The 27770-nt window shown below is 41.7% G+C and overlaps 1 protein-coding gene across 7 annotated transcripts in view; it reads left to right on the top strand.

Annotated features, from left to right (window-relative positions):
• Positions 1-27770, top strand: part of dgkh (diacylglycerol kinase, eta) — a 569987-nt gene that overhangs the window by 446242 nt on the left and 95975 nt on the right. For all 7 annotated transcript variants that reach the window (XR_011962527.1, XM_072584802.1, XM_072584800.1 and 4 more), the window contains 6 exons: positions 4265-4547; positions 12689-12826; positions 19375-19515; positions 19968-20085; positions 20894-21004; positions 26129-26225. Coding sequence is in view for 6 of the 7 variants with exons in the window: in XM_072584802.1 (XP_072440903.1) it covers positions 4265-4547; positions 12689-12826; positions 19375-19515; positions 19968-20085; positions 20894-21004; positions 26129-26225 (888 nt within the window). In the remaining variant the exon portion in view is untranslated. The remainder of the gene's footprint in view (positions 1-4264; positions 4548-12688; positions 12827-19374; positions 19516-19967; positions 20086-20893; positions 21005-26128; positions 26226-27770) is intronic.

The raw sequence follows: 27770 nt of genomic DNA, 5'->3' as shown, positions 1-27770 counted from the left end.
CATTAGGGTAATAGAACAGAACAAGGAGAATGTTACAGCTGCGGAGAAGGTGGACAAAGAGCAAGATCGACAGTAAATTTAAAATTTGAGACGTCTATTCAGAAGTTTAATAACAGCAGGGAAGAAGCTGTTCTTGAAAAAAACTGAAAGAATTGCAAGTGCTGGAAATCAGAAACAAACAGAGAAATTGCTGAAAAAGCTCAGCAGGTCCAGCAGCATTGTGGAGAGAAATCAGAGTTAATGTTTTTGGTCCAGCGACCCTTCCTCAGAACAGAGCTGTTCTTGAATCTGTTGGTATGTGTGTTTAAGCTTTTGTATCTTCTGCCCGATGGTAGTGATCGGAAGAGATTATAACCCGGGGGTGGGGTGGCTCTTTGATTATGTTGGCTGCCTTCTCCAGGCAGCGAGAAGTATAGATGGAGTCAGTGGATGGAAGGTTGGCTTGTGTGATGGACTGGGCTGTGTTCACAACTTTCTGTGGTTTCTTATTGTCCTGGACAAAGCAGTTGCTGTTCAAAGCCATAATGCATCCAATAGATTGCTTTCTATGGTGCATCTTAAGTCACTTAATAAAGTTCAGTACTAAGCTACATAAGGAGACAATATGACATTGGTCAGAGTTGTGACTTAGGAGCTTCTTAATGTAGAAAGCAGCAGTGTTTTCAGTGGGGAATTCCGGAGTTTTGGGTTTTATTGAAGATAGAGTTACCAATGCTGAGACAAAGGAAATTGCAAGAGTCTTGGAGGTTGTCTAGCTGAAGGAAGTGATAGATACAGGGAGGGCTGAGGTTAGAGTGTAATTTGAGAACCTGCTTTTCTCTTCTGGCTATACTACCACTTTGTAATTACTGCTCTCAATAACAGGACAATGTCTTAAAATCAGCTGAAGATTTCATCAAGCAATATTTATTTCCAGGCAGCATCAGGAAAATAATTGTTGTGATCTGGAATGCAGTACCAGAAAATGTGGCATACGCAAATTTAGTTGTCATTTTCAAAAGGGAGAAATTGGCAATGTATAGGAAAAGGAAAAATTGGCACGTATCTGTGGTAAGAGTGGGGTATTAGGACCAATTGGATACCTCCTTCGAAGAGGCAACATGGGCCCTTTTTCTGTGCGGAATAATTGGGGACCAACAAAAAACTGGAAGAAAAAGCATTGGGAAATGCTAAAAGCTAACTTAGTTGACAAAGTAGTAAGAGCGAACACAATTGTACTCTGAAAAGAAACTTGGATGGGGTATGAAAATCAACACAGATTTATGTCTATTCAGTTCGTGGTGAGGTTGAAAACTGACAATGATGTAATTATCAATGAAAATAAGAAAACGATAGACATGTTAAAAGTTACTTTGCTTCAGAAGAGATTAACATGCCTGACATCCTAAAGAAACTACCTTTGAACCAGGAATTGGAATTCATCAAATTTAATTCGAGCAATAACATTTTTTTTTAAAAAAGGCACAAAAGCATGTCAAATCCCGATGATTATTTGCAGAAATTGCTGAAGAAACTCAACAGATCTGTCAGTATTTATGGAGACAAAGCAGAGTTAATGTTTTGAGTCTACTTATCCTTCTTCAGAGCTGGTTTATTTACTCTTGGACCAGATAGTTTCCCTTGCAAGGCTTTTATTGAAATATGAAAATATTATGCCAAAGTACAATCTTCCCAAAGTTGTCTGAGTTCAGGAACTCCATCCCCCCCTCCCCCCCACTTTTGAATGAGGAAATGGTGCATGTAATTCTAATATTTTTAAAAAATGAGACATTTTGAGTTTAAAAAGTATTGGATTAACATTTTGAGATGTTCCAGGGAACAATTTGAGCTGATACACAGAAACCATTTCCACTTACACTGAAGTTTGAGAGCTTAGGGGGAGAATAGTGTTAGAATTAGAGCCAGACTGCTCAATAGTGAGGCTGGGAAAGACTTCTAAACAGAAAAGGTGGCAGATGTTTGGATCTTTTTCAAAAGTACATCAACTATTTAATTTTACATCTGGTCTTTTTGTCCCATAGTATAAAGAACATGAGACAAAGACCAGGTAAAGAAAATGCTGTGTTCCTCTGCTTCTAGACAGATTGAATGAATGAACCAGACACTAGGCATTTTGTCAGCTTGAGTGCCCAGCAAACTTTGAAGCTCCCAGGGGTTTTGCCAGCTGGCTTTAACTTACTCACTTGGGGGTGACTATTGATCTATCACCCAGACAAGTTGGGAATTGACAGCTAAAACAATGATAAACAAAACCCAAAGGTACTTTCTGTGTGAGAAATATCTTAAAGTTCCTTAGTCATTGGTAAATAGAATTACCGAGCCTGATCACGGGAGCACCTTTACCATAAAAACAACACTGGTTCGAGGAGGAACATCACCATCACCTCGGGACAAAGCTTAAATTTTGGCCTGGCCATACTGCCGTATCCAGAGGACAATTTTTTTGAAAATAAATTGTTGACTGATCGCACTTTGCAACTTATTAATTAGAAGTCAGTGTAATGTTGTACCCAAACATTGTTCTGCACAAGCTGAACTGCCAATGTCACATAAAGAACAAGGCAAATTATCTGCTTTTGCTGATAGAGATAGCTAGAACACCAGGACGATCCACAACTTAAAAGGTCCAGTGGGATCTTTGTGTTAAGTAAACAGGCAGATTAAATTTAGGTTTGACATTTTTTCCAAAAGACAGCATTTCTTCCATTGCAGCACTTCTTCAGTCCTGCACAGTGAGGAGAACGTAGATTATGGTGTCTAGTCTTGGAAGGGGCCACGATATGAGGAAAGTGTGCAAACTACTGAGACATGACTCGTAGTAGCAGAGTCTCACATGATTGGAATGCAGATTGTAGAACTAGGTGTTTGAACAAAACCTTCTATCCCTTGCAGTGGAAATTTCACACTTTCTAAAATCTGCCCTGCAATCTGCTATGAAGTTGAAAACAACATTGGCAATAAAATATTTGATTTAGGCTTTCCACAAAGCCTGGCTAGAAGTGTTGTCATTCCCCAGAGTTAGACATTAAACTGTTTGGTCACTGAAATGTGACATACAAGTTGAACAGTTTCAGAATTCCAGGCAAACAGCTGGGAGCCACAGCACAAATATTTTATTCTTTGTTTTTGCAATTAATTTACTTGGTACAGATTGCAGCAAAAGTGCATTACATTTTTTAAAGTTGAAGCCAAAGTGATGTCCCCTCAACATATTTATGATCAATCAGCCTCTGTCGGTTGGTAAACAAATTGTTCCTGAGGAAGAATTTGTCAAACCTCTTTATAGTCAGGAAAGAGAGAAAAGGGCCAGAAGAATTTTGATCCAGCAATGCACTTCAGTTTGATTTATGTTATCACGTTCATAAGCAGCTATCTTAGCCCACAGTCCTCTGTGATTTCTTAGTGGAATCATTTCTAAAACTTGGTTTGCTCGGTATCACGAGATTACTTAAGAAATGGGATAAACAAAATGAATATTGCCGGCAGTGGGCCATCTACCCACAGCCAGGAGGGTCCATCTTTCAATCTCCAACTGGGGCTCTGTTGACTCCTTCTGGCCTGACTATGGTTTTAACAGAGATCTGATCAGGGCAGAAGTGGCTGAAGCTACCAGGTATGAATTCAGGGCTGTAAGAGGCTCAGAAGGGCCTGGTTCCGTTTACCACATAGTCCCTGTCAGAACCAGGTAATTGCTCGTGTGTCTGGATTGTGCCAGTAGCCCACAAACAGCCGTAGGAATCGATCAGCCTCCCGGCTGGCTGACTCTTCAATCTACTGTTCATTGATGTAGTGACACTGTTCAGCCCAAGATTTTGAATGCAGCCCCATCTGGAATTTGGGCACTGTGCTCAGCACTGCTCCTGTTGAAATAGCCGAAAGGTATTGTGCAGATTTTGTGCAAGTGAAGGGCAAGTTAAAAAGCAGTTTCACCATTAATCCCATACTGGAGCTTTATCATAAGCATTTGCTCCATGCCTTCCTTGTCCCTCACAGTCTCCTAGGAGAGACAATAAAACTTTGGGTCATTAAAGGCAAAATGGTAACTTTAAGCCTCACTTCAGCACGTCATCTTGTTGACACTTTGTTGTTGGGACACTGACAGGAAGCACCTAGGAGCATTATACAATGTTGAAGGTGCATTCCAAAATCATGGTGGGGTTTGTGGCTGCTGCCTTTATACATGAAGTCAGCTACTGTAAAAGTAACCTGAAACTATAGAGTCTGTCATTACAGCCTGACACCATTTATTGCATTCCCTCGCCAGTGCTCAGTGCTAAATGAGAAGCTGGACTCGCTGCTGCAGGCTCTGAGTGATGAATCGCAGACCGTGACCAGCCACCACTGCACGACACCGCCCATTGCAGAGGAGGAAGGAGAAGAAGAGGAATTTAGTGAGGAGTCCTCATCTGAGAGCAAGGAGCAAGCACTGGAAATGATCTCAGCTAGGTCTTCCACACAAACGTTCTACAAACCAAGGGAACAGCTTATGCTTCGGGCAAATAGTCTGAAGAAAGCAGTGAGGCAGATCATCGAACAAGCAGAGAAAGGTACAGCCTGCTGAAGCCCCTGCATGCTTTCCAGTTACTTGTTTACTGTCCATGTATCCACACAGCAAGGTTATATTTTGCAAGTTACAGAAATAAGGGTTTTCTTTGTCTTTGGAAATAACAAAGAACTAATTAATGTCAAGTTGACTGACAGATGCAGTCAATATTCAGATATCTTCAGTGTGAATGCAATTTCATCAGCCAATGCAACTTGCTTTATTTTAACTTTTGATTTGTGTCTTTTATGGAATAAACATGAATAGAGATCACAATATTGCAGAAAGCTGAGAGGAGAATAGTAAATGTGCAGGATTAAAAATATCTAAGACGAAAGCAAAGGGAGGGTATGAGAAAATATTGGTTAGTGAAGTCAAAGAAACCTTAAAGACGTTTTATAAAAAGCATGCAGATAATGAAGGAATTTGTAGGGTTGGTTAGAAAACTTAAGAGTAACATAGGAGTGGTAGAATAATTGGGCATGGTTCTCAATGAATACTCAGTGTCTGCCTTCATGAATGAAGGAACCATGAAGACGTTGCAGTTCAGAACATAGGAAATAGGAATAGAAGTCATCCGTTTGGACCATCAAGCCTGCTTCATTGTTCAGCTGGATCATGACGGATATTCTAATGTCAGTGCGAATTTCTCATGCTATCCCTATATGCCTTGATGTCTTTAATATCTAGGGCGACATGATGGCTCAGTAGGGTGGCGTGGTTGCTCAGTGATTAGCACTGTTGCCTCACAGCGCCAGGGACCCAGGTTCGATTCCAGCCTCGGGCGACTGTCTGTGTGGAAATGGCGTGTTTACTCTGCATCTGCTCCGGTTTCCTCCCACAATCACAAAGATGTGCAGGTTAGGTGAATTGGCCATGCTAAATTGCCCTTAGTGTTCAATGATGTGCAGGTTAGGTGCATTAGTCAGGGATAAATATAGGGTCCGGGAATGGGTCTAGGTGGGTTACTCTTTGGAGCCGAAGGGCCTGTTTTCACACACTAGGGATTCTATCCTATCTAGAAATCTATTGATCTCTGTCTTGAAAAACTGAGGAGAAGGAGGTGAAATAGTAGATGGGGTAAAAATAGCAGAAGACGAAAGATTGAGAGGTTTAGCATATTTGGAAATGGGTATGTTGCCAGGCTTGGACTAAATGTATTCCAGGCTATTAAGCAACATTTAGCCCATTGAGGCGATTCATTCCTTGAGATCATGACTTTATCCATTTCCCAACTTCATGTATTCATCTTTGGTCCTATCCCTTAATATTTTTGGACAACAAAAAAAAGTCAGTCAGTTTTGAATTTAAGCACTACAACTGATCTAGGATAAATTTCTTTCCAAAAGAAAGTTCTTTCTGTGAAGGGGGGTATTTCCTAATTTCAGCTTCTGAAATGTCTCACTCTCGTTTTGAACATTGAGTGAAGTCAGAGCAGAAATTGCTAGTGTTCTGGCTCCCATTTTCTATCCTCTCAGGTTATACATGCGGTGCAAGACTGTTTACAGTGGGATTCCACAGGGTTCAGTACTGGCTCCTTTGTTGTTTGTGGTGTATATGAACAAGTTGGACTTAGATGCAGGGAATGTGATTAAGACTTTGCAAATGGTTAATAGTGAGGAAGAAAATTACTGACTGCAGAGTGTTATCAATTGGATATCATGTGGATAGAAAAGTTGCATTTACAGTTTATTTAAGAAGAACATGCAATTAAAGGAATTGTACAATAAATGGTAGATTGCTGAGACATGGAAGAACAGAGGGACTTGCAAGTATACATCCATAGATTCCTGATGGTAGCTTGATAAATCATTAAGGTGGTTCAGTAAACATCCAGATACTTTATTGGTTAAAGATTAGAATATAAGAGCAGAGAGATTGTGCTGCTGCTGAGCTTTGACAAAGGGTCCGTTAGACTCAAAACGTCAGCTCTTCTCTCTCCTTACAGATGCTGCCGGACCTGCTGAGATTTTCCAGCATTTTCTCTTTTGGTTATGTTGGAGTTGGAATACCAGTTTCGACCATGACAGTTGTATTATAAACTGTTCTAGTAACTGTGTTACAGGACGTACATTGGTACAAGAGAGGGTACTGGGCAGATTACAAGGTGGCTGCCAGAAATGCAGGATTTTAGCTATAAGGAAAGGTTAGAGTCTTTGGAACAGAGACAATGGAGAGTTTTTGAGCTGTGTAAAATATTGAGGGGATCTAGGGTAGACTGTAAGGATCTTATTCCCATGGCAGAGAAGTTACTATGTCGATTGATCAATTGGGAAAAAAAGATTAAAGGGAGTTGACAATTTCTTTCCACGCAGAAGAGTGGTGATGATCACTTGGGAGAGAATGTTTTTAATATATGACACATGACACTTTCTTCCTCAGTGAGTCTACATAAGCTAATTGAAAAAAAGACACAAGTATGTTTCTCCCTCACTACTTGAAAGGGTCACAGAGGCAGAACTCCCACCGTACTTAAAACATGATTACATAATGTGTACAACACAGAAACAGGCCATTCAGCCCAATCAGTTCATATCTGTGTATAGACTCCTACTGTCTGTCTTTATTAAATTTACCATCATAGCTCTCTCTTCAATTCTCCCTTATGCTTGTTTAGCTTCTCCTTAAATACAAAAATGTTGTTCAACCATGCTGTGATGCTAATTTCTGCAATAACATTCTTTGGGAAAGAAGTTTCTTCTGAATTCCTTGGAGAATTTCTTGATGCTTATTTTATATTGATGGCTTCTATGCTGTTCCTCAGAAGAAGAAACATTCTTTCTAAATCCACTCAATCAAAATGTTCTATAATTTCAAAACCTGCTACGACATCCATGAATCAAAGTTTTTCCAGAGGAAAGAGACCCACCTTGTCAATCCTTCCTTGCTTTGTACATCACCCATTTCTGGCATCCAGCCTGTAAATCTACTCTGCACTCTCTCCAGAGCCTCTGTATAATAGGGCAACGTGAATCACACATGGTTCGGTACACGTCAGTTTATCCCTGTCACCATAATGCCTGGTGATTGGTTTGTTGTTTTATGGCCTTAGTAAATTGTGACACAACCTTTAGTGATTGATTTCAAGATACCTTAGTTTCCCGAACCACTGAAACTCTCACCTTCAAGTAATGTGATCCCCCTACCAATATGTACCACCACACACTTAGCTGCATCAAACTTGATTTACCAATTATTTGCCTAGAAGGTGACCAGAAGGACCAGGGAGGGAGGGAGGAGTTAAGGGGTGAGAGTTAGAGGTGGGAGGGGTGAGCAGGAGGGTGGACAAATTGGGGCCAAGGGGGTGGATTGGGAGAGAGAAGAGGTGAATGGGCTGGTCACAGAGGTGGAGCAGAGGGCAAGGGAGAGGGCCGGACAGGGAATGTTGAACAGGGTTGAAGGGGGCAAGTGGACGTTAAGTGCAATGAGTTAGGGGGAGGTTTTAGGACCCACTAGGTTCAAAGCAGTCATGGAGTTATTCATATTACAATGGCAGATGAGGAATGTTTATTATTGTATGTTACCGTTCAGCACACTATTTTTCAGGAACACATTGAGGTGCTAAATTCAGGTTGCTGTCAGAAATGGCTGTACGATAATGCAGGGAATCCAGTTCCACTTCAGGAGTCAACCTGAGCAGCATCAGAAATTCCCAAATAAAGCAAATAACCTACCGAAGCATATGAGGAGCTGTCTTCACAATGTTGTCATTTCTGCAGCATCCTCCCTGAGCTCTCCATTCCCCAGCACGTAGACTTCATGTTAGAAAATTTAATGTATTTCTTTCACGGGCTTGCAATATAGCTTTTATACAGTATACCGCTTTTTCCCATGCTCTTTGACTCCGTGCTACTAGTTTGGCATTTTTGTACTTCTATTTCAAGAGAAAATACAAACCAATCTGGATTGAATTCCAGGCAGATAAAGTTGAAAGGTAGAGATATTCTGTATTCAACTTGTTTCGAACCTTTGCAAAAATCACACTGTTAGGATTTCTGTTTTACATCAAGCATAGAGAGGCCTTGGTGAAAGTAAAATAAAGAATTACAAAGATGATATCAGACTGAAAGGTTATTACTATCAGGAGAGATTGAAGTGGCTGTGACATTTTTCCAGAGAAGATAGGTGCTCCAAATTATAAGAGTGGTGAACAGAGCTGACATTAGGAATAGCTTGGAGAGAGTAAGGATTGCAGACGCTGGAAAGTCAGATTCAATAAAGTGTGGAGCTGGAACAAGCACAGCAGGTCAAGCAGCATCAAAGGAACAGGAGAGTCACAAGCAAACTGGAGGAAGAACACCTCATCGTCCACCTCGGTAGCTTACAACCTTGTGGTCTCAACATATAATTCACCAGCTTCCAAACCTCCTCACTCCCACCTCATTCCAGGTCCAGACCTCCTTCTCCACCCTGCCACCTAGAGCTGACTTAACCTGTCCATCTTCCTTCCCATCTATCCGCTCCACCCTTCCCATTGACCAATCTCAATCATCTCCTACCTGCATCCACCTATCACCATCCCACCTACCCTTCCCCCCAGCCCCACCCTCTCCCTCTATTTATTTCTCAGCCCCTTTCCGCCTCCCCAGTCCTGATGAAGGGTCCTGCCCATAACGTCGACTCCCCTGCTCCTCTGATGCTGCTTGACCTGCTGTGCTTTTTCCAGCTCGACATTTTATTGACTCTGACCTTGGGAAGATAGTCCCACTTAAGGCAGGTTGAAACCTAGAGGTCATGAACAGAAAATTAATCCAGTAAGGAAATCGGAAGGAAGTTCTTCACCCAGAGGGTGTTATGAATGGCATAGATGAATTGAAAGGAAAATTATACACCAAATGTGCTTAAGAGCAAGAAGAATGGGATGATACTTGCTTAAATTAGATCTACTGGGAAGTGCTTCATAAAGAGCACTGAGGTAATGGAACTGAATGTGCAGTTGCTGACTGCTGATGACATAGAGACAGATGGGAAGGTAAGTTGTACAATTTTGCAAAAGAATGTAGTCAGTTTAAACAAATGAGCAAAAATGTGGCAGACATAGGATAATATGGGAAAATGTGAACTTGTCCACTTTGGCAGGAAGAACAGAAATGCGGCTTATTATTTAAATGGAGTGCCATTGCAGAACTCTGTGGTTCAGAGGAAGGTGGGTCTGCTGGTATGTGATGTGCAGAGTTAGTATTCAGATAGAGTGATTAGGAATGCAAATGGAATGTTGGCCTTTATTACAAGGAGAGTGGTATAAAAGTAGGAAAATGGTGCCACAGTTGCACAGGGCCTTGGTGAGATCCATACTTACCTTGGAATAAATATAATGATATCAGAAGGAGCTCAGAGAAAATCCAGTTGAATGATTGTAGATTAAATAATGTCATCTTATGAAAAAAAGGTTGAACCAGTTAAGTCTGTACTCACTAAAGTTTAAAAGAATGAGTTGTGACCTTATTGAAACAGGTTCTGACATTAGTTAAAACAAAAGAGCTCATTTCTCTGAGGGTTATTAGTCTGTGGGTTTCTCTCTCCTAAAGAGTAGGAAGCCAAGGGTTCTTGTGAGGTGGGTGTTGGGGGGGCGCAGGTGGTGAGCACAATGACGGGAATGTGGAGTGGACGTCATAATCATATCATCCAAGACCTTACTGAATGACAGACCAGGCTTGAGGGGCTGAATGGACGTGCTCCTTCAGTTATTCTTGTGTGTTCTTACCTAACCAGTGGCATCGACCAGCTGGGCCAATCCACTTGTTTTGGTGCTATAACTTCTTTGTGAAGACTGTTTGTCCTGAATTCTTTTCCCACAATAATTTGCTGCCAGCTGCTATTTCAATTGCTGCAAGCAAATTTGCTTATTTAGGAATCCCTCTGGACTGGCCTTTAACAGTCCCAGGTTTAGAATAGGAAGAAGAGTTCCTGTGAATGGAAGAAAGTAAGGACTGCCTTTGCAACAGAAATGTTTTGTCTTCCACTTGTCATCATCCTGGAACTGTCAAACTTGAAGACACATTAAATATTGAGTTATTGGAGACTTTTCTGCAATATTGTGCTGTGTGAAAGATAGGTCTAAATGGGTCAAACCTGCTGTGGGCCAGGCAGTTAGAAATTCTGTTGATGTATAACTTCCTATATTTGTTGTAATGCTGCCAGTTGTTCATAAAGAAAGAACTAGAATTGTTTCCTTGAATGAAGAATTCCTTCACCACTAGCTTTGTGCAGTTATTTAATGTAGATTGAACAATGGCACCATGTTGCCGGTAATGCTTTGGAGTAAGTTGATGGTTGTTGTAAATTTCTGAGGCTCTTGAGTGTGTGGAGATTTGGCTGAATGTTATTTTGTAACAACTGTACATCTCAGACACATTTCGCTTTTGTGAATCGCAGCTCCTGCACTGGATGTGTGAGGGGAATGAGCTCTGAGCACCTTTGCGTTTATCCTAACTCCACCTCCGTGCATTTCTGCTCTTGTTCTTACAACGTCTCACATTGGGGCTATTATTGGAGTTCGAAGCCACTGAAGCATTTCAGCATCTGAGTGATGAGAAGAGGATGCACGAATGATAAAATATAGATGTCTGCAGCTATAGATAGAGCTGTTCAGAAATACCGGTCAGAACTCAAACAGAGTACGGATTGTGCCCTTTGGGGGTGTACATGAGTTGGTGATAATTGGGGGACACTGGGAAACTGCACAAAGGACAGCAACGTTTATCGGAGTGAACTGCTGATAGAAAACTGCATGGGCCTCAAAACAGACAAACCTTTCTCAATTCCAATCTTTTACCTTTCTCTTGTGCACAACCAAGTTTGCGAGGCACGAACTTGTGGGTTCGGTGAAAAAGCTGAGCTGACATGGACCAAATGGCTTCCTCATTTGGATTTATCTTGTGGTATAATATTGAGAAACTTTGTTGTATTGCTTCCTTTTTTACCAGATGTCTCCCCACACGATATCAAGACTAGATCATCAGCCTGAGAGCACACTGTGCCAAAACCACTGCCATTTTATTCCCAGTGAGAAGCTTTGTGAGTTTTCACTTTCCTCGAGCTCTGATGTTACAAATAATTACCAGTTGTGCAAATATAACTCCACTCCTCAAACTTACTGTTTGTTATGGCCCGTCATTCTAAAATTTAGAAGAGTCTATGCTCTTTTTCCCAGGAATGTAAAGGCTGAGGGATGCTGTAGGTAGAGGCTTTTAAAATTATGAAGGAATTTAATACAGTAAACACGGAGAAGCTGTTTCCATTTACTGAACAAGTTTTAAACTAGAGAAGTAAACATATGGTAATTATTAATAAGTTATACAGGTTATTGGTTAGGCCACTTTTGGAATACTACATGCAATTCTGATCTCCCTACTACAGGAAAGAAGGTGTGAAACTTCAAAGAGTTGGAGGGTTTGAGCTATAGGGAGAGGCTGAATAGATTAGGGCTATTTTTCCTGGAGCATGAGGGGTAACCTTATAGAAGTTTATAAAATAACAAGGGGCATGGCTAGGGTGAATAGCCAAGTCATTTCTCCATAATGGACAAGTTCAAAACTAGAGGTTTAAAGTGAGATGGGAAAGATTTAAAAGGGACCTAAAGGACAACTTTTTCATGCAGGTGGTGCGTGTATGGAATGAACTGCCAAAGGAAACGTTGGAGGCTAGTACAATTACAACATTTAAAAGGCATAGATTAATTTAGGATACCTGGTTGGCATGGACGAGTTGGACTGAAGGGTCTGTTTCCATTCTGTACAACTCTGACTCTAATTGAGAAGTTCAGAAGAAACTTGACCTGCGAATTGTTGGAATGAGATACATGATACCACGCTGAATGGGTGAGACAAATAGTGAAAATGTATTTAAGGTGAAGCTGGATAAACGCATGAATATAAAAGGGTGAAAATAAATGGTGAAAAGATGCAATTAAGTAACATGGTTTGTGTCAAGCATAGACACTAACATGGACCTCTTGGGCTGAATGGCCTGATGCGATGTTTTAAGTACTCTGAGAATAAAAGTCATAACTGGGCCTGTAGTTCATTGCTTCACTCTGATCTAATGGTCATATAAGCTGCTTTCTGACAGCATGCTCTGCTTGTACTTACTGTCAGTACTGTCTGTGTTCCTGTTTATGTGTTTATTGATGGTTCTTCTTTGTAGTTGTGGATGAACAGAATGCACACACCCAAGAGCAAGTTGAAGTGGAGCTGAAAAAGGAAATTGAGGAACACTTGAAGGAAGAGGAGGAGGAGGAGGAGAAGGAGGAGGATGAGACCAAAGAACCTGATGTGCAAACAGGTATGATTTGTTCTTCTCTGCCCAGGTTCCTTCTAGGATGAGGAGCTCATCCACCTTGAGTTGATTGTTATAGCTGTTTCAGAGCTTTTCTCACAGAGAAACTGAATTCAGGTAAAATCTCATGGGTTTAAAATCACTGATCACTGGTTATTGGGCAGCCCTGGTCATCCAGCATCAGTTTGCAGTGTGCAATGTGCGTGGACACATGATCAAAAAAAAACAAAATCTGAGCTATCCCCTGCATGTATCTGAGTTGTCCCCTGCAGTAGCTGAGCTGACCCCTGCAGTATCTGAGTTGTCCCCTGCAGGATCTGAGCTGTCCCCTGCAGTCTCGAACTGTTGCCCTGCACAGCACGGTGGCTCTCTGGTTAGCACTGCTACCTCACAGCGCCAGGGACCCGGGTTCGATTCCAGTCTTGAATGATTGATTGTATGGAATTTTCTCATTCTCCCGTGTCTGTGTGGGTTTCCTCCAGGTGCTCCCATTTCTTCCCACAGCCCAAAGATGTGCGGGTTCAGTGAACTGGCTATGGTAAATTGCCCTGTTGTGTACGTGACTAAGCCAGGGTAAATATGAGGTTATGGGTATAAGCTCTTGGCTGGGTCTTGGTGGGATGCTTTTCAGACAGTCGGTCCAAACTCCAGCTGAGTGGTCTAAATCCACACTGAAGGGATTGTACGACTCCGTTAGTATCTCACTGTCTTGCTGCAGTGTCTGCAGCCTCCATGTCTCGTTGCTCTTCTGCCTTGAGATTAGTAGTTTCCCCTGATTGTCCTATGGGAGTCAGTAGTGACTTCAGTTTGATGGCCCTAAAGTTTGAACTTATTCACTTTTGAAAATACCTTCTATATCTGAACTAAAAAATTCCCTTATATCATTCTCCACTTTATTTTTTCTGGAGTAAAAATGTGTTTCAGCGTTTCTTGAAGCTTGAGACTTCTCTTTATTGTACCTTTCCTAGGGCCTACATCTCTATCATGTACTCCTCTCCACTCTAACCTCCAAGTCTCCTTTCTAGGTCTAGAAGGCTCTCAAACTCCAAGTCTCTATGAACCTGTACTAGCTCCCTGCTCTCAGACATTATCCATTATGCTCAGCTGGCTGAGTATGCCTTCTCCTACTCCTGTACAATTACCACTTCACAGGAAATTTGCTTTATTGGCCATACCTTAGAATCTGAGCTGTTGCCATGGGCTGACTTAGAGGCCCTCATTCAGGTTGTTACAACATATAATATGGAGATCAAAACTGGTCGTAGTATGTTATTGTGGTCTAACCACGTTGTTTTAGCAAGTTTAGCATAATTTTTTTCTGCATTTCATTTCTATTCCTCCATAATTCAAGCTAAATTTGGTACAACCTTGGCTTGATATTCATGGCAAATAATCACTATTTCCCTACACCTTTTATTTTCCCTGCACGTGTTGTTTGGAGGCACTTGTCTCTGTGCCCTTTTGAGAAGCTCCTGAGTGGCACAAAAATACCTTGAATGATTTTACTCTTGCATTAAAGTATAGCTTGGTCTAGCTGAGCAAGTTCAGGTTAGGTCAGAGTCGAAAGGTTTGGCGTTGAAAGAGCACAGCAGATCAGGCAGCAACCGAGGAGCAGGAGAATCGACATTTCGGGCATAAGCCCTTCATCACCTTATGCCCAAAACGTCGATTCTACTGCTCCTCGGATGCTGCCTGACCTGCTGTGCTTTTCCCGCACCACACTTTTCGACACTGCTTTATACAGCCAGCACAAGGTGATGGCCATGACCTAGTTGTATTATTGCTGGACTATTATTCCAGAAACTCAGCTAATGTCCCAGGGATGTCAGTTCAAATCCCATGGCAGATGGTGGAATTTGAATTCAGTAAAACAAAATCAGCGATTAACAATCAACTGATGACCATGCAGCCATTGTTGATTATCAAAAAAAACTCATCTCGTTCAGAAATGTGCCATCCTCACCTGGTCTGGCCTACATGTGATTCCAGACCCACACAAATGTGGTTGACTCTCAACTCTCCTCTGTAATGGTCTAGCAAGTGTTACGATACGGAGGGCGAACCCCTGTTAATTAGGGGTAGCAGGTTGGCTCAATGATTAGCACTGCTGCCTCACAACGCCAGGGAACCAGGTTCGATTCCAGCTTCGGGCGACTCTCTGTGGAGTTTGCACATTCTCCCCGTGTCTCCGTGGGTTTCCTCCCACAGCCCAAAAATGTGCAGGTCAGGTGAATTGGCCATGCTAAAATGCTCATAGTTTTAGGTGCATTAGTCAGAGGGAAATGGGACTGGGTGGGTTACTCTTCGGAGGGTCATTGTGGACCTGTTGGGCCGAAGGGCCTGTTTCCACACTGTAGGGGATCTAATCTAAAAACAAACAGCTAGAAAAGTTCACCTCGCCTCGTAATCTGTTAAAATGTAAGTGAGTGACAGAGACCTCCTAAATTCTACTATTTAAAGAAAAAAAACTTTTTATTCTAACTCTAATAGTGAACATTAAACAAAAACTATTCACAAATTCAAGCCCCCCTTTTCTTAACTACTTACTACCTGATCCTAACTCTAAAATGATATGCTGTTCAACTAATACACTTAGGAAACATTACATTAACTTAATCTCAAGATCTCCCTGTCTTCTTTCTTTTTTACTGCAGTGTGTTTCACACAAAAAGGAACCTTTGATAGAGAGTGTTTTCTAATTTCTTAGCTGGGCAATTGCTGTCCAGCCCTGATCAATGGCAGTTGATCTTCCTCTAATTTTCAAAATACCGTGTTTCCTCCGGGTGCTCCGGTTTCCTCCCACAGTCCAAAGATGTGCAGGTCAGGTGAATTGGCCATGCTAAATTGCCCGTAGTGTTAGGTAAGGGGTAAATATAGGGGTATGGGTGGGTTGCACTTCGGCGGGTCGGTGTGGACTTGTTGGGCCGAAGGGCCTGTTTCCACACTGTAAGTAATCTAATCTAATCATATACCCCCCGTGACACATTAGATTCTTATAATTTGATTGGTTTCCAAATGTCAAAACAATAAAATTCAAGTACCTTTTGGCTTCTGGTATACTGGGCATAATTTAAACTAATTAGTTAAATTTAGGTATCCATTCAACAGCTAACTGCTACATTTTGGATGGGTATATGAATAGGAAGGGTTTGGAGGTATATGGGCCAGGTGCTGACAGGTGGGACTAGATTGGGTTGGGATATCTGGTCGGCATGGACTAGTTGGACCGAAGGGTCTGTTTCCGTGTTGTATGTCTCTTTGACTCTATGACTCTATTTGGAACAGCCTGACCTTTAGCTGGCAACTGTGGCTGTCCTTTAAATTCAGAAAAGCACTTTCTATCTTCAAGTGACCATACATGCTTTTGACTTCGTAACATAAGCCACTCAGTTATATCGATTGCCACAAAGTTCCAACAAATAAAGAAACCACATGGATCACCTGGCATCAACCTAGGTACCGGAAAAGACAATTGCTGAAACAGCCCTGACAACCCTGCAAGGTCCTCCTGACTAACCTTTGGGGCTCGTGCCAAATAGGCAAGCAACAACCATGACGTGATTGTATTCATGGAATCATACTTTACACACAATGTTACAGACAATGCCATCGCCATTCCTATCCTGTACCACCAGTAGGACAGACCAGCAGAGGTGATGGCACAGTGATATACAATCAGGAAAGAGTTGTCCCGATGTCTTCAACATTGACTCTAGACCGCATGAAGTCTCATGGTTTCGGGTTAAACATAGGCAAGGAAACTTCCTGCAGATAACCACATACCATCCTCCCTCTGCAGATAAATCAGTACTCCTCTACGTTGAACAACACTTTGAGGAATACTGAAAGGTGCAAAATGCAATCTGGGTGGGAGACTTCAGTATCCAGCACCAAGAGTGGCTCAGCAGCAGCGTTACTGATTGAGCTGGTTAGGTCCTAAAGGACAGTGCTAGACTGGATCTGCCGCAGATGTAAGGGAACCAACAAGTGGGAAAAACATACTTGATCTCATCCCCACTAATCTGCCTGTTGCTGGTGCATCTGTCCATGACAGTATCAGTAAGAGTGACCACCTCAGCCCTTGTGGAGTGGAAGTTCTGCCTTCTCATTGACAATACCCTCCATATTAAATGTGACATAGTTCAAATCCAGCAATGCAAGACTAGGTGTCTATGAAGTGCTCTGGGCCAGCAACAGCAGCAGAATTGCACTCTAACATAATTTGCAATCTTATGGCCTATCATATTCCCCATTCAACTATTACCATCCAGCCAGGGGATCAACCCTGGTTCAATGAAGGATGCAGGAGGGCTTGCCAGGAGCAGCATCAAGCACATCAAAAAACAAGCTGTCAACTTGGTGAAGCTACCAAACAAGTTTACTTTTGTGCAAAATGATACAAGCAACACGTGATAGACCAACAAATCTAAGCTCTGCAGTTTGGCCACATCCAGTTGTGAATGGTGGTGGACAAGTATACAGTTCACTGGAGGAAGAGTCTCTTCAAATATCCCCATCCTCAATGATGGAAGAGCTCAGCACATCGGTGCAAAAAGGAAGGCTTAAGCATTGACAGCAATCTTCAGCCATAAGTGCCACATCTCAGCTTCCTCCAGTGGTCCCCAGCATGATAGATACCAGTTTTCAGCCAACTCTGGTCACTCCACATACTATGGGCCCTGACAGCATTCCAGCAATAGTACTGAAAGTTTGTGCTCCAGAACTTGCCGCCCCCTTGGCTAAGCTGTTCCAGTATAGTTACAACACTGGCATCTACCCTACAATGTGGGAAATTGCCCAGGTCTGTCCTGTATGCAAAAAAGGGAGAAGTCCAACTGGAGGAGAAAGTGAGGACTGCAGATGCTGGAGATCAGAGCTGAAAATGTGTTGCTGGAAAAGCGCAGCAGGTCAGGTAGCATCCAAGGAACAGGAGAATCGACGTTTCGGGCATGAGCAACTGGCCAATTACTGCCCCATCAGTCTACTTTTGATGGAAGGTGTCACCAACAGTGCTATCAAGCAGCACCTGCTCACTGATACCCAAGTTTGGGTTCCACCAGGACAACTTAACTCCTGACCTTGATACAGTCTAGGTTCAAACATGGACAAAAGAGCTGAATTCCACAGGTGAGTTGACAGTAACAGCCCTTGATATAAAGGGCACATTTGATCGAGTGTGGCATCAAGGAGCCTTAGCAAAATTGGAATCAACGGGTATCGGGGCTCACTCTGCTGGTTGAAACCCTACCTGGCACATACGAAGATGGTTATAGTTGCTAGAGGTCAGTCATATCAGCTCTAGGACATCTCTGCAGGACTTCCTCAGGGTAGTGGCCTAGGCCCAACCATTTTCAGCTGCTTCACAATGACCTTCCCTCAGTCATAAGATATGAAGTAGGGATGTTCATTGATGATTGCACACTGTCCAGCACCATTCACAATCCTCAGATACTGAAGTAGCACATGTTTAATTGTAGCAAGTTCTGGACAGTTTCTAGACTCGGGCTGACAAGTGGCCAGTAACGTTTGGGCCACGCAAATGCCAGGCAATGACCATCTCCAATTAAAGACAATCTAACCACCACCCCTTGACATTCAATGGTGTTGCCATTACTGAATCCCCCACAGTCAACATCCTGGAGGATTATCATTGACCAAGAAACCCAACTGGACTTTCCATATAAATACAGCATCTAAAAGGTAAGAGACTAGGAATACAGTGACAGACTCTCCAAAGCCTGTCCACCATCTTCAAAGCTCAAGTCAGGAATGTGATGGAATACTTGCCACTTGCCTGGTTTGTAGCAGCTCCAACATCACTGAAGAAGCTTGACACCATCCAGGGCAAATCAGCCCATTTAATTGGTACTGCATCCACAAACATCCACGTGCTCCATCACTGCCACTCAGCAGTAGCAGTGTGTACCATCTTACTTTCCCCACTGCAAAAATACACCAAAAATTCTCAGACAGCGGCTTCCAAACCCACAATCACTTCCATCTAGAAGGATGAGAGCAGCAGAAACATGGAATAATCATCACATGCCAGTTCCCCACCAAGTCACTTACTGTGCTGACTTGGAAACATATCAGCATTCCTTCACTGTCATTGGGTCAAAATCATGGAATTTCCTCCTTAACAATATTGTGGATCAACCTACATTATGAGGACTACAGCGGTTCAAGAAGGCAGCTCACCACCACCTTTTTGATGGGCAATAAATGCTGGCATTCCATCGACAACCATATCCCATGAGTGAAGAAAAAAATGCTCTGAACTGGGGAGAGTATTGGTGAATGCCTCAAAACTAAGTGAAGACAAAGCATCAAAGAGTTGAGCAGGGTAGTTGCTTGCCTTTGGTTAATTAACTAATAATAAAGTGTAATAATAAAAGTGCAATAATAAATAATAAACAGAGTGTAATTTAATAGGTTGCTGATTATTAATTTATTTCATGTTGATTGAAAATCATTTGTTGTTTTTATTTTTTTGGTAATATTCAGTAGCAACAGTTCATAATTCTAATAACCCAGTATTCTGTTGGTTGTTTCAGCTCTGCAATCTGCTCAAAGATCCCCTCCAGAGAGACGAATCCATCGCACTACCACTTCATTCTCTGGTCCATTCACAACCTCACAATTGACTGCGAGCAAAGAAAATCTTCCAGTACTGAACACCAGAATCATCTGCCCAGGTACCTAGCATTCTGACACAGTAGGGACATTCCAGAAGGTGGAAATAATACTGCCGTAAATTAATTACTCTGGTGGTACCAGAACAGCTTCAGTTTTCCTCCAATAAGTGGATAATTGAGTCAGTCCCATAGTACAGAAGCTGAGATTCAGTGTTTTATGACCTTCCCTCTGCATAAGGTTTAAACCTGGGATATTGGCTTCTTGTCACTGTTCACAGAATGGAGACAGTTGGGTGATTTGCCTGCAAGTCATATCCATACACCTGGTGTAAGCATGCCAAGTTTTTTTATTTTAAAGAGCTGTATATGAGGATTGTTAACCTCTGTATCCTCTTCTTTGATCTGTGCTACCATGAGTCAAAGTTCTGTTTTTGGAAGCTTGCGTGATAAAATTTAGTTGTATAGATTCTTCCTCATTTACAACCTAAAGGTATGTTTTTGTATTACTGCAGGTTTGCGAGCTGGACTTGCTGCCTCCATTGCTGGAAGCTCAATCATCAGCAAAATGTTACTTGCAAATATTGATCCTTTTGGAGCAACGCCATTCATTGACCCCGACCCAGATTCACTGTAAGAAACATTCTTTGTTATGCTAACTGTTCCTCATTACTGCTTTTTCTTCAGTTACAATTTAAATAATTGTTTTCAAAGTTGTCAGTTCTTTTTTGGAATAATATTGTGTTATGTACCAGGCCAGAACCCCTCAAGACGTTTCAAGAAAGTAGCCCAGACCCTAAAATGCTGGTTGTTTTAAGCAGGTGTAATGTGGATATTCCAGGAGGGATGCTGCTGATCAAAACACCTAGTTTTAAACAAAACAGAACTTGTATACAAGATTACTGAATGAAACACAAGCAAAAGAATACAAGATATCTCAATCTATCCGAAAACCCGACAGAGTATACCAACTTAATGATGCTGTTCCACGTACTTATAAGTATCCCCATAAACACCCTTTGGCACAGAAGGTAAAATCAAACACAGGGTCTTACAGGAGAGATGTCAGAGAGAGAGTACCAACTTGGACCAGCTTCTTTGGGTCCAGCAGCTTCTTTCAACACTGCTGCTGAAAACCAAACCGAACCAGAGAAAACCTGAGCTGGCAGAACTGGCCACTTGTCTTTCATTGTCCAAGCTTTTTCTTCAAAAACTTGAAAGCCTGTTGCCTGAGGTATTATCTGTTAGCGATAGTCAAATTGGCCCTAAAACCCTTCAACTGAGACTTTTTGGAGTCTGCCTTTTATGACCTCTCTGAAAAAAATCCAAGGACAACGTAACCTTGTTAAAGGAGCAGCTTTGTCAAAGCTGTTACTGATGAATATGTTAGTGTATCGTGACAGTGCAATTTTTGCTTATTTATTTTACTTTCTATTTGCAGAGAAGGTTATACTGAAAAGTGTGTTATGAACAATTATTTTGGAATTGGATTAGATGCAAAAATCTCTTTGGAATTTAACAACAAACGTGAGGAGCATCCTGAGAAATGCAGGTATCTACATAGCTTTCAACTTTTTATTAATACTGGGATATCAAGTAAAGAACAATGGCTTGTAATGCAGGACACCACACTATATCACAGAGCTATATTAGAAAAGCACACAATTGTGGTCAGATACTGGCAACATGAAGATTGCTGGAAGATGGAGGAACTTAGTGAGCAAAGAATGTTCAGCTGAAGATCTTTGTTCTGAGTAAGCACATAAAGTGTCACGATCTGTCCTCCCTCGGGGAAGTAGGGAGCTTGACAGAAGAAAAGGTGTAACAAGAAGGATATATACACATCATCCAGTTAGATCTTCACAGTAATAAAACAAATCTTCTCAAAACTCGCTAAGTAGGGAAACAGCTCTTGTAGAAGTCATTACTAGCACACTACGTGAGTGGGATAATGTTGAACTGTCCTTCCTCATTCTTATCAAGCTGCATACATGTCATTGTCCCTGTCCTGGCTCGGCTCATCTGCTAAAACTCTCACCCATGTCTTTGCAAGCTCAAGTTTTGAGTGTTCAAACACACTTGTGGGTAGACTCCCAGCATCTGCCCTCAGTAAACTTGTCATCATCATAAACTCTGTTGTCCATGACTTAATTTGCAACATGAATCATCTCTCTGTTCTTGCTAACGTACATTGGCTTTTAGTCAAGCAATGACTTGATTGTAAAATTTTGATCTTAGTTTTCAAATCTTTCCACAGTCCTGCTCCTCTCTGTCTCTAGTTTCATCCAAATACTGCTAATAGAGGTTGACCTTGACTTAATGTGCAGAGACCTCCTGATTGAAGGTTATCTCCCCTTATTTGCCAGTCAATCACAATAAACCTCCTGGAATTGCACTGAATAGCTTGGCAAGACGAAAGTAATATGAGCATGATAGCTCTGGCTGAAGGTAAAACAAGACAATACAAAGAAGGGATGCCCTTAGCATCCAGGTAGGTTTAGATTATGACAGTGAGGGAAGAACCCCAGGATGCAATCTAGTCTGGTCCACGAACTGGCTGAGTCCCTGAATGCACAGTGTCCTACTGCAGTTTCAGATGCCAGCATCCATGGATGTGGAGAGCATGTGGCTGGTGCTCATGGAGTACGCATGAGATGTTGGTTCCTCATGTTCAATTTGGAGTTCCTTCAAAGCAAGCAGGAAGCTCATGTAGCTGCTCAGATTTCCACACTGAGAAAGTCAAGCTTGACAGTATATTAGGAAAATAGGCAATTTAATTTTAATGAGTCAAATTGCACAGTTAATAAAGGCGGTTAACAGCCAGTAATCTCAAGCAATTCACAACTCACCGCTACCTAACAAGAAATCCACATATAGTAAGATGCAGCGAGTTGTTCCTGATATTGAGATAGGCTTCATCGAACTTGTCACACGATTCTGCTTCACAACTGCTTATAGCCCCTGTCGTTCAGGCCCTGATAAGATTTCGTCCACCAATTATATTACAAGGTCTAAAAGAGGACACACCCCATTGTAATGGTAATAATAGAAGAAAATAATTGTATTATGGCAGCAAGGTAGGGTAATGTAAGACAGTAGTGCTGTTGGAAAAGAGAAAACCTGTATTTTTATAGCACTTTTCAAGACTTCAGGGGCCCAAAGTGCTGTAAAATTAATGAAGTAATCATTGTGTCTGTTGTGGTGTAGGAGAACCAGTACGAAATGACAACTTAAGGGTTATAAATAGGAATAAGAGCCTTAGTGGCTAACGATATCTATGTGAGGACAGGAATTGATAGAAATAACAGATTGGAGTAATAATTTCAAGGAGAGTTTTTATCAAGTTTTGAGGAGTTGGAGAGTTCGACTATGTTTAATTTAAAAGGCATCTGGATGGGTATATGAATAGGAAGGGTTTGGAGGGATATGGGTCGGGTGCTGGCCGGTGGGACTAGATTGGGTTGGGATATCTGGTCGGCATGGACGGGTTGGACCAAAGGGTCTGTTTCCATGCTGTACATCTCAATGACTCTATGACTCTATAACTGAAGAGATGGTGTCAAAGTGGTGTATGTTGAATGGCATGCGTATCGAGAAATACACAGTAACTCAATCTTTTACTGAAGCTGAGAGCTTGGAGAATTTGTCACTGTTGACATGGATGGATCATGGCAGCTAAAGCCAAACGGAGCAATGGTTGGAAATCTGTTAACAAATGATTCAAGTTAAAATCAGAGAGGAAAGTGAGAAGAAATGATCAGTTCCTTGGTAAGAGAATGTTACAAAGGAACAGAAGAGGATCGAAATAAGTTGCAAAGGATGGCCAAAAGTATGGGCCAGGTTTGATCATAGCACAATGAAAACATCGCTAATAGTGAAATTGAGAAGAAGCAAAGAGAAGAAAGAGTAGCTGAGGGGGTTCAAACTGATCAGACTAGATTAACTGAAGAAAGATGTAATATAAGAACTGATCTTGAGAGTATTGATCTTGAGAGATCTTGAACCCCTGTATTGCCACTTGGCCTTACCTCAGATATAGCGGCTACATGGCAGGAGAGTGAAACTGCAGCAGGAACAAAGCAAGGAACAAATCATTTCTGAGATCATCCCAAAGGACCAGTGCTGGGACTTCAGTTGTCTATGTAAATGATTTGGATGAAGGGATCAGAGGTAGGTTTGTTAAATTTGCTGCTGAGACAAAGGTGGCTAGAAAAGTAAGTTGTGAAGAGGCCATAGAATAAAGCAAGAGCATATAGATAAATTAAGTGAATGTGCACAGATCTGACAAGGGAGTATAAAGCAGGAAAATGTGAAACTGATCACATTAGCAGGAAGAATGAAAAAGCATACTGTTTAAATGGTAGGAGGTTGCAGAGCTATAAGGTGTAGAGGGATCTGGATGTCCAAGTGCATGAGTCACAAAAAGGTAGTGTGCAGGACAGCAAGTAATGAGGAAAGGTAAAAGAATGTTATTTATTGTGAAGGGAATTAAGTAGAAAAGTAGGAACTTCTACTTCAGATATCCAGGACCATGATGAGACCACATTTGCAATACTATGTACAGTATTGGTCTCTTTATTGTAACTGCATTGGAGGCAGTTCAGAGATATTTTCCTAGATTAAAAATACAATTGAAGGGGTAAGTGATCTACTCCCATCCCTATCTGATATGTTCATATGCATGTTTGTTTTTACAATGACTTCTTGTACAAGTACAGGGATATGACTTTGACATCTACTATAAGACTGGTACTGAAATGCTCACTTTAGATGAGTTGAGCAGATAGGCAAAAGCTGAACATGGCTGCATGCGTTCCAATGAATTTTCAAGTCAATAGCATGGATTTTGAGGTGGAAGGTGTGCTCAAAGTTGATCTGTTTCATTTTGAATGGATATATGTAACCAACTTCAATCGGAAACTGCTAATGACCCAAGTGAAGGCACTGTGGAAGGTTATCTTCGAGGGGTGACCTGATAAAATAAAAGGTGCCAGATAATCTCAAATGCTTTCAGCCTATTGTTGACTTCAGTTTCTAATGAAACATTGTCTTCAAAGGAAAAAAAATATATGTGGCTGAAGCTGTGTGCCAGCTTTGTTACCGAGGACATGTGGGTATAGAGCAGAGAAGGTGATTGACATGTGATACAAGCCTATTGGTTTGGGATTAACAGTGCCATATTTACATTAGTGAGGATATAAGAGACACATCAGCCACAGCAACGTTGAAAACCTCCACATTCTGATGCAATTTTCTCAGTCCCTCAGAACAAAATCACCATCAATCTGTTTATCATGAATGGAAGCAACTCCCTTGCCACCAATTACTGCTGATTGCCAATTGTCAGGTAGGTACTGGATGCTTCAAGCAAGTTCTTGGCAGACACATTGTGCACCTGAAGATACCATTTCTGATAAAGGGGCACATTTGTTTTAGGGATATATGTCCCAAATGGGGCATGAACCACTTGATGTTCTTACCATCAATTGGTCTCACTAAGCGAATGACTATTATTCACCCTGAGTTGAAGAGGGAGAAACTGGAATCAGATGTGGTGGTATTACAATTAAGTAAGGGTAGGAAAAGATATGAGGGAGGAGCTGGCCTGAGTTGGTTAGAAGGTGAGTCTAGCAAGGAGGATGGTGCAGCAGCAATTGTAGGTGTTTCTGGGGGTAATTCAGGCAGTTTCCTGATGAAGGGCTCCTGCCTGAAACGTCAATTTTCCTGCTCCTTGGATGTTGCGTGACCTGCTGTGCTTTCCCAGCACCACTCTAATCTTGACAACAGAAATTCATCCCAAGGAAAACAACAGGCAAATGGAAGGTCAAGGCAAATGTGGTTGACAAAGGAAGTCTGAGATAGCATAAAGGCAAAAGAAAAAGCATACAATGTGGTGATGATTAGTTGGAAACCAAAGGATAAAGAAGCCTTTAAAAACCAGCAGAGAACAACTAAAAAAAAAAGCAATAAAGGAGAATATGCAGTATGATGGTAAGCTGCCCAGTAATATAAAAAAATTGCAGGAATTGTTTTAGAAATGCACATGGTGAGAGAGAGGCAAGCAGAGATATTGGACTGTTGGAAAATGAGGGGGGAGAAGTAGTAAAGTGGAGCAAAGAAATTGCAGAGGAACTGAGCAGGCTTTGGGCAATCAGGATCTGATCTGCTCTTGTAGCCACAGTACTTACACAACAGCAGAACTTCACACGAATTCGCTGTAACATAATTGACGAATTAGGGACACTGTTTCTAAAGCACGAGCTTTTAACATGTGTTGGCTGCAGTGCAATTACAGCACCAACACTTTAAGTGGTTTTTCTAGAATGCGATTTTTCCATAATTCAGGGTTGCACAAGAATGCAACCATCACCTAATAGAAGAACTACCTGCATATTGCTAGTCTGTTTAAGTTTCTGGTCACTTTCTCCACAGTAGGGAAGAATGACAGATCCATCAGATCGTTTACAAACCACAAATAAAGACCTATTTGTTCACTGGCCAGCAGACCTCAACAGAATCAGAATCTGTGCATTAATACAATTTTTTAGTGTGAGATCAGTTGTCAGTCAGTGACAAAGGTACATTTTGTTTCATGTATGGCCATAAAATGAAGTATGAAATATCAGTGAAACACCCTTGTACCTTACTGAATAATCTCTTAATTTTCTTTGTTTAGAAGCCGAACGAAGAATATGATGTGGTATGGTGTGCTTGGTACCAAAGAGTTACTGCAGCGAACCTATAAGAACTTAGAACAAAAGGTGCAACTTGAGGTAATGCTTTGTATCTTCCACAGTTGGTAAACCAGTCAAACGACAAGAAGACAAAATCAATGCAAATAATACATGCATATTAAAACATCGTTAAATCCCTTTATTAATGGAACCATGTCTGGGTGCTGTTACTCAGGGAATATGATCTAAAGAGTTCTCTTAACAACTAACTGTGTTGGACTGTTCAAACCTCAGTATGACAATGTTTGTGGTTGGATTCCTCCAATAGCAATTTGTTTGGTACTATCACCTTTATTGTCCTTCATTTTCAGGTGCTTTCTCTATATCACAAGGGTTTAAGCATACCCCCCAAGTTGGTGTATTAATGGCGAGAGATATTGCTCCTGTTTCTTTAAGAATTATGATGGACCCCTCCGGCTGGTTCTGAAATGGAATCTGACTGGCGTTAGATTTTTTGCAGACATCAGGCCCAAAAACAAGTCCTGAAACCACAGCTGCTGCTTCATCGTTTGTACAATCTTACGAGAGGCATTTTTAAAAAGTGTGTTCACAGGTGTTGGTGTCATTGACTGTTTCAGAAAATATTTTCCAACCCCAATTGCTCATGAGAAAGGAGTGATATTCTTGAAACATTGGAGCGCATAAGTCTGATCTAGTGGCATCTGATCTCACAAAATGAATTCATAAATGATAACATCGCCTTGTAGGTCCATGTTAAGGAGGGAGTTCCAGGATTTTGACCCAACAACACTGAAGTAATAGTGATATATTTCAAAGTCAGTGTGGTGAGTGACTTGGAAAGGAATTTGCTGGCAGTACTGCCCTTGTACAAAATCACGTATTGTCAACATGTGCGATCTTCTTGGAGAGCCTCTCCACTTTAAGCCGGCAGTTAGCTGTGTCGATGGTAGTCATGATTTGGAGGTGCCGGTGTTAGACTGGGGTGTATAAAGTCGATTTTTAGCTTTGTACACCCCAGTCCAACACCAGCATCTCCAAATCACATCTACTGCCCTTGTCTTTCTAGTTGGAAGAGGTCACAGTTTGCAAGGCACTGTTGAAAGAGCCTTGAGTGAATTGCTGCAGTGCATCTTGGAAGTTGTTCACACTGCTGTTTCTGGACATTAGTGGTGAATGGAGGGAATGTTGGAAGTGTTGGATGGTGAAATAATTCCACAGAAGCCGGTATTCGTCACCACATCATCCATGATTGACACTGATTGAGCTCCCTCAGAGCTAGCTCTCAGAATGCACAGGGCTCGCTGATTGGATCAGATTAACAGCCCCAAGCATGAGACTAATATTCTATGAGGTCCACCTGGCTGACCTCATTACAATCACTACATCCCTCCCCCTTTGAGTCCAAGGACATAGGCCAGTTTTTTTTTTGTAACTCCCTTTCTTTTAGCACTGGCTCAGGTTCCTCCAACACTGCCTCTGGTATGGGTGGTGTGCAATGCACAGTAGACTGCCTCTTGCACCCAGAGTGTTTCAGAAGAAATTCGTTCCCTTCTTCAGGTGGCAAAGGCATCGAGGCAGTCATGTCCATCAGATTCTGAACTATCTTCAACACTTGATGGAGAG

Source organism: Chiloscyllium punctatum, chromosome 15 (assembly GCF_047496795.1).
Source record: "Chiloscyllium punctatum isolate Juve2018m chromosome 15, sChiPun1.3, whole genome shotgun sequence".
Taxonomy (NCBI): domain Eukaryota; kingdom Metazoa; phylum Chordata; class Chondrichthyes; order Orectolobiformes; family Hemiscylliidae; genus Chiloscyllium; species Chiloscyllium punctatum.
Note: the sequence above shows the minus strand (reverse complement) of the source record. Positions and strands in the feature narration are given on the sequence as shown.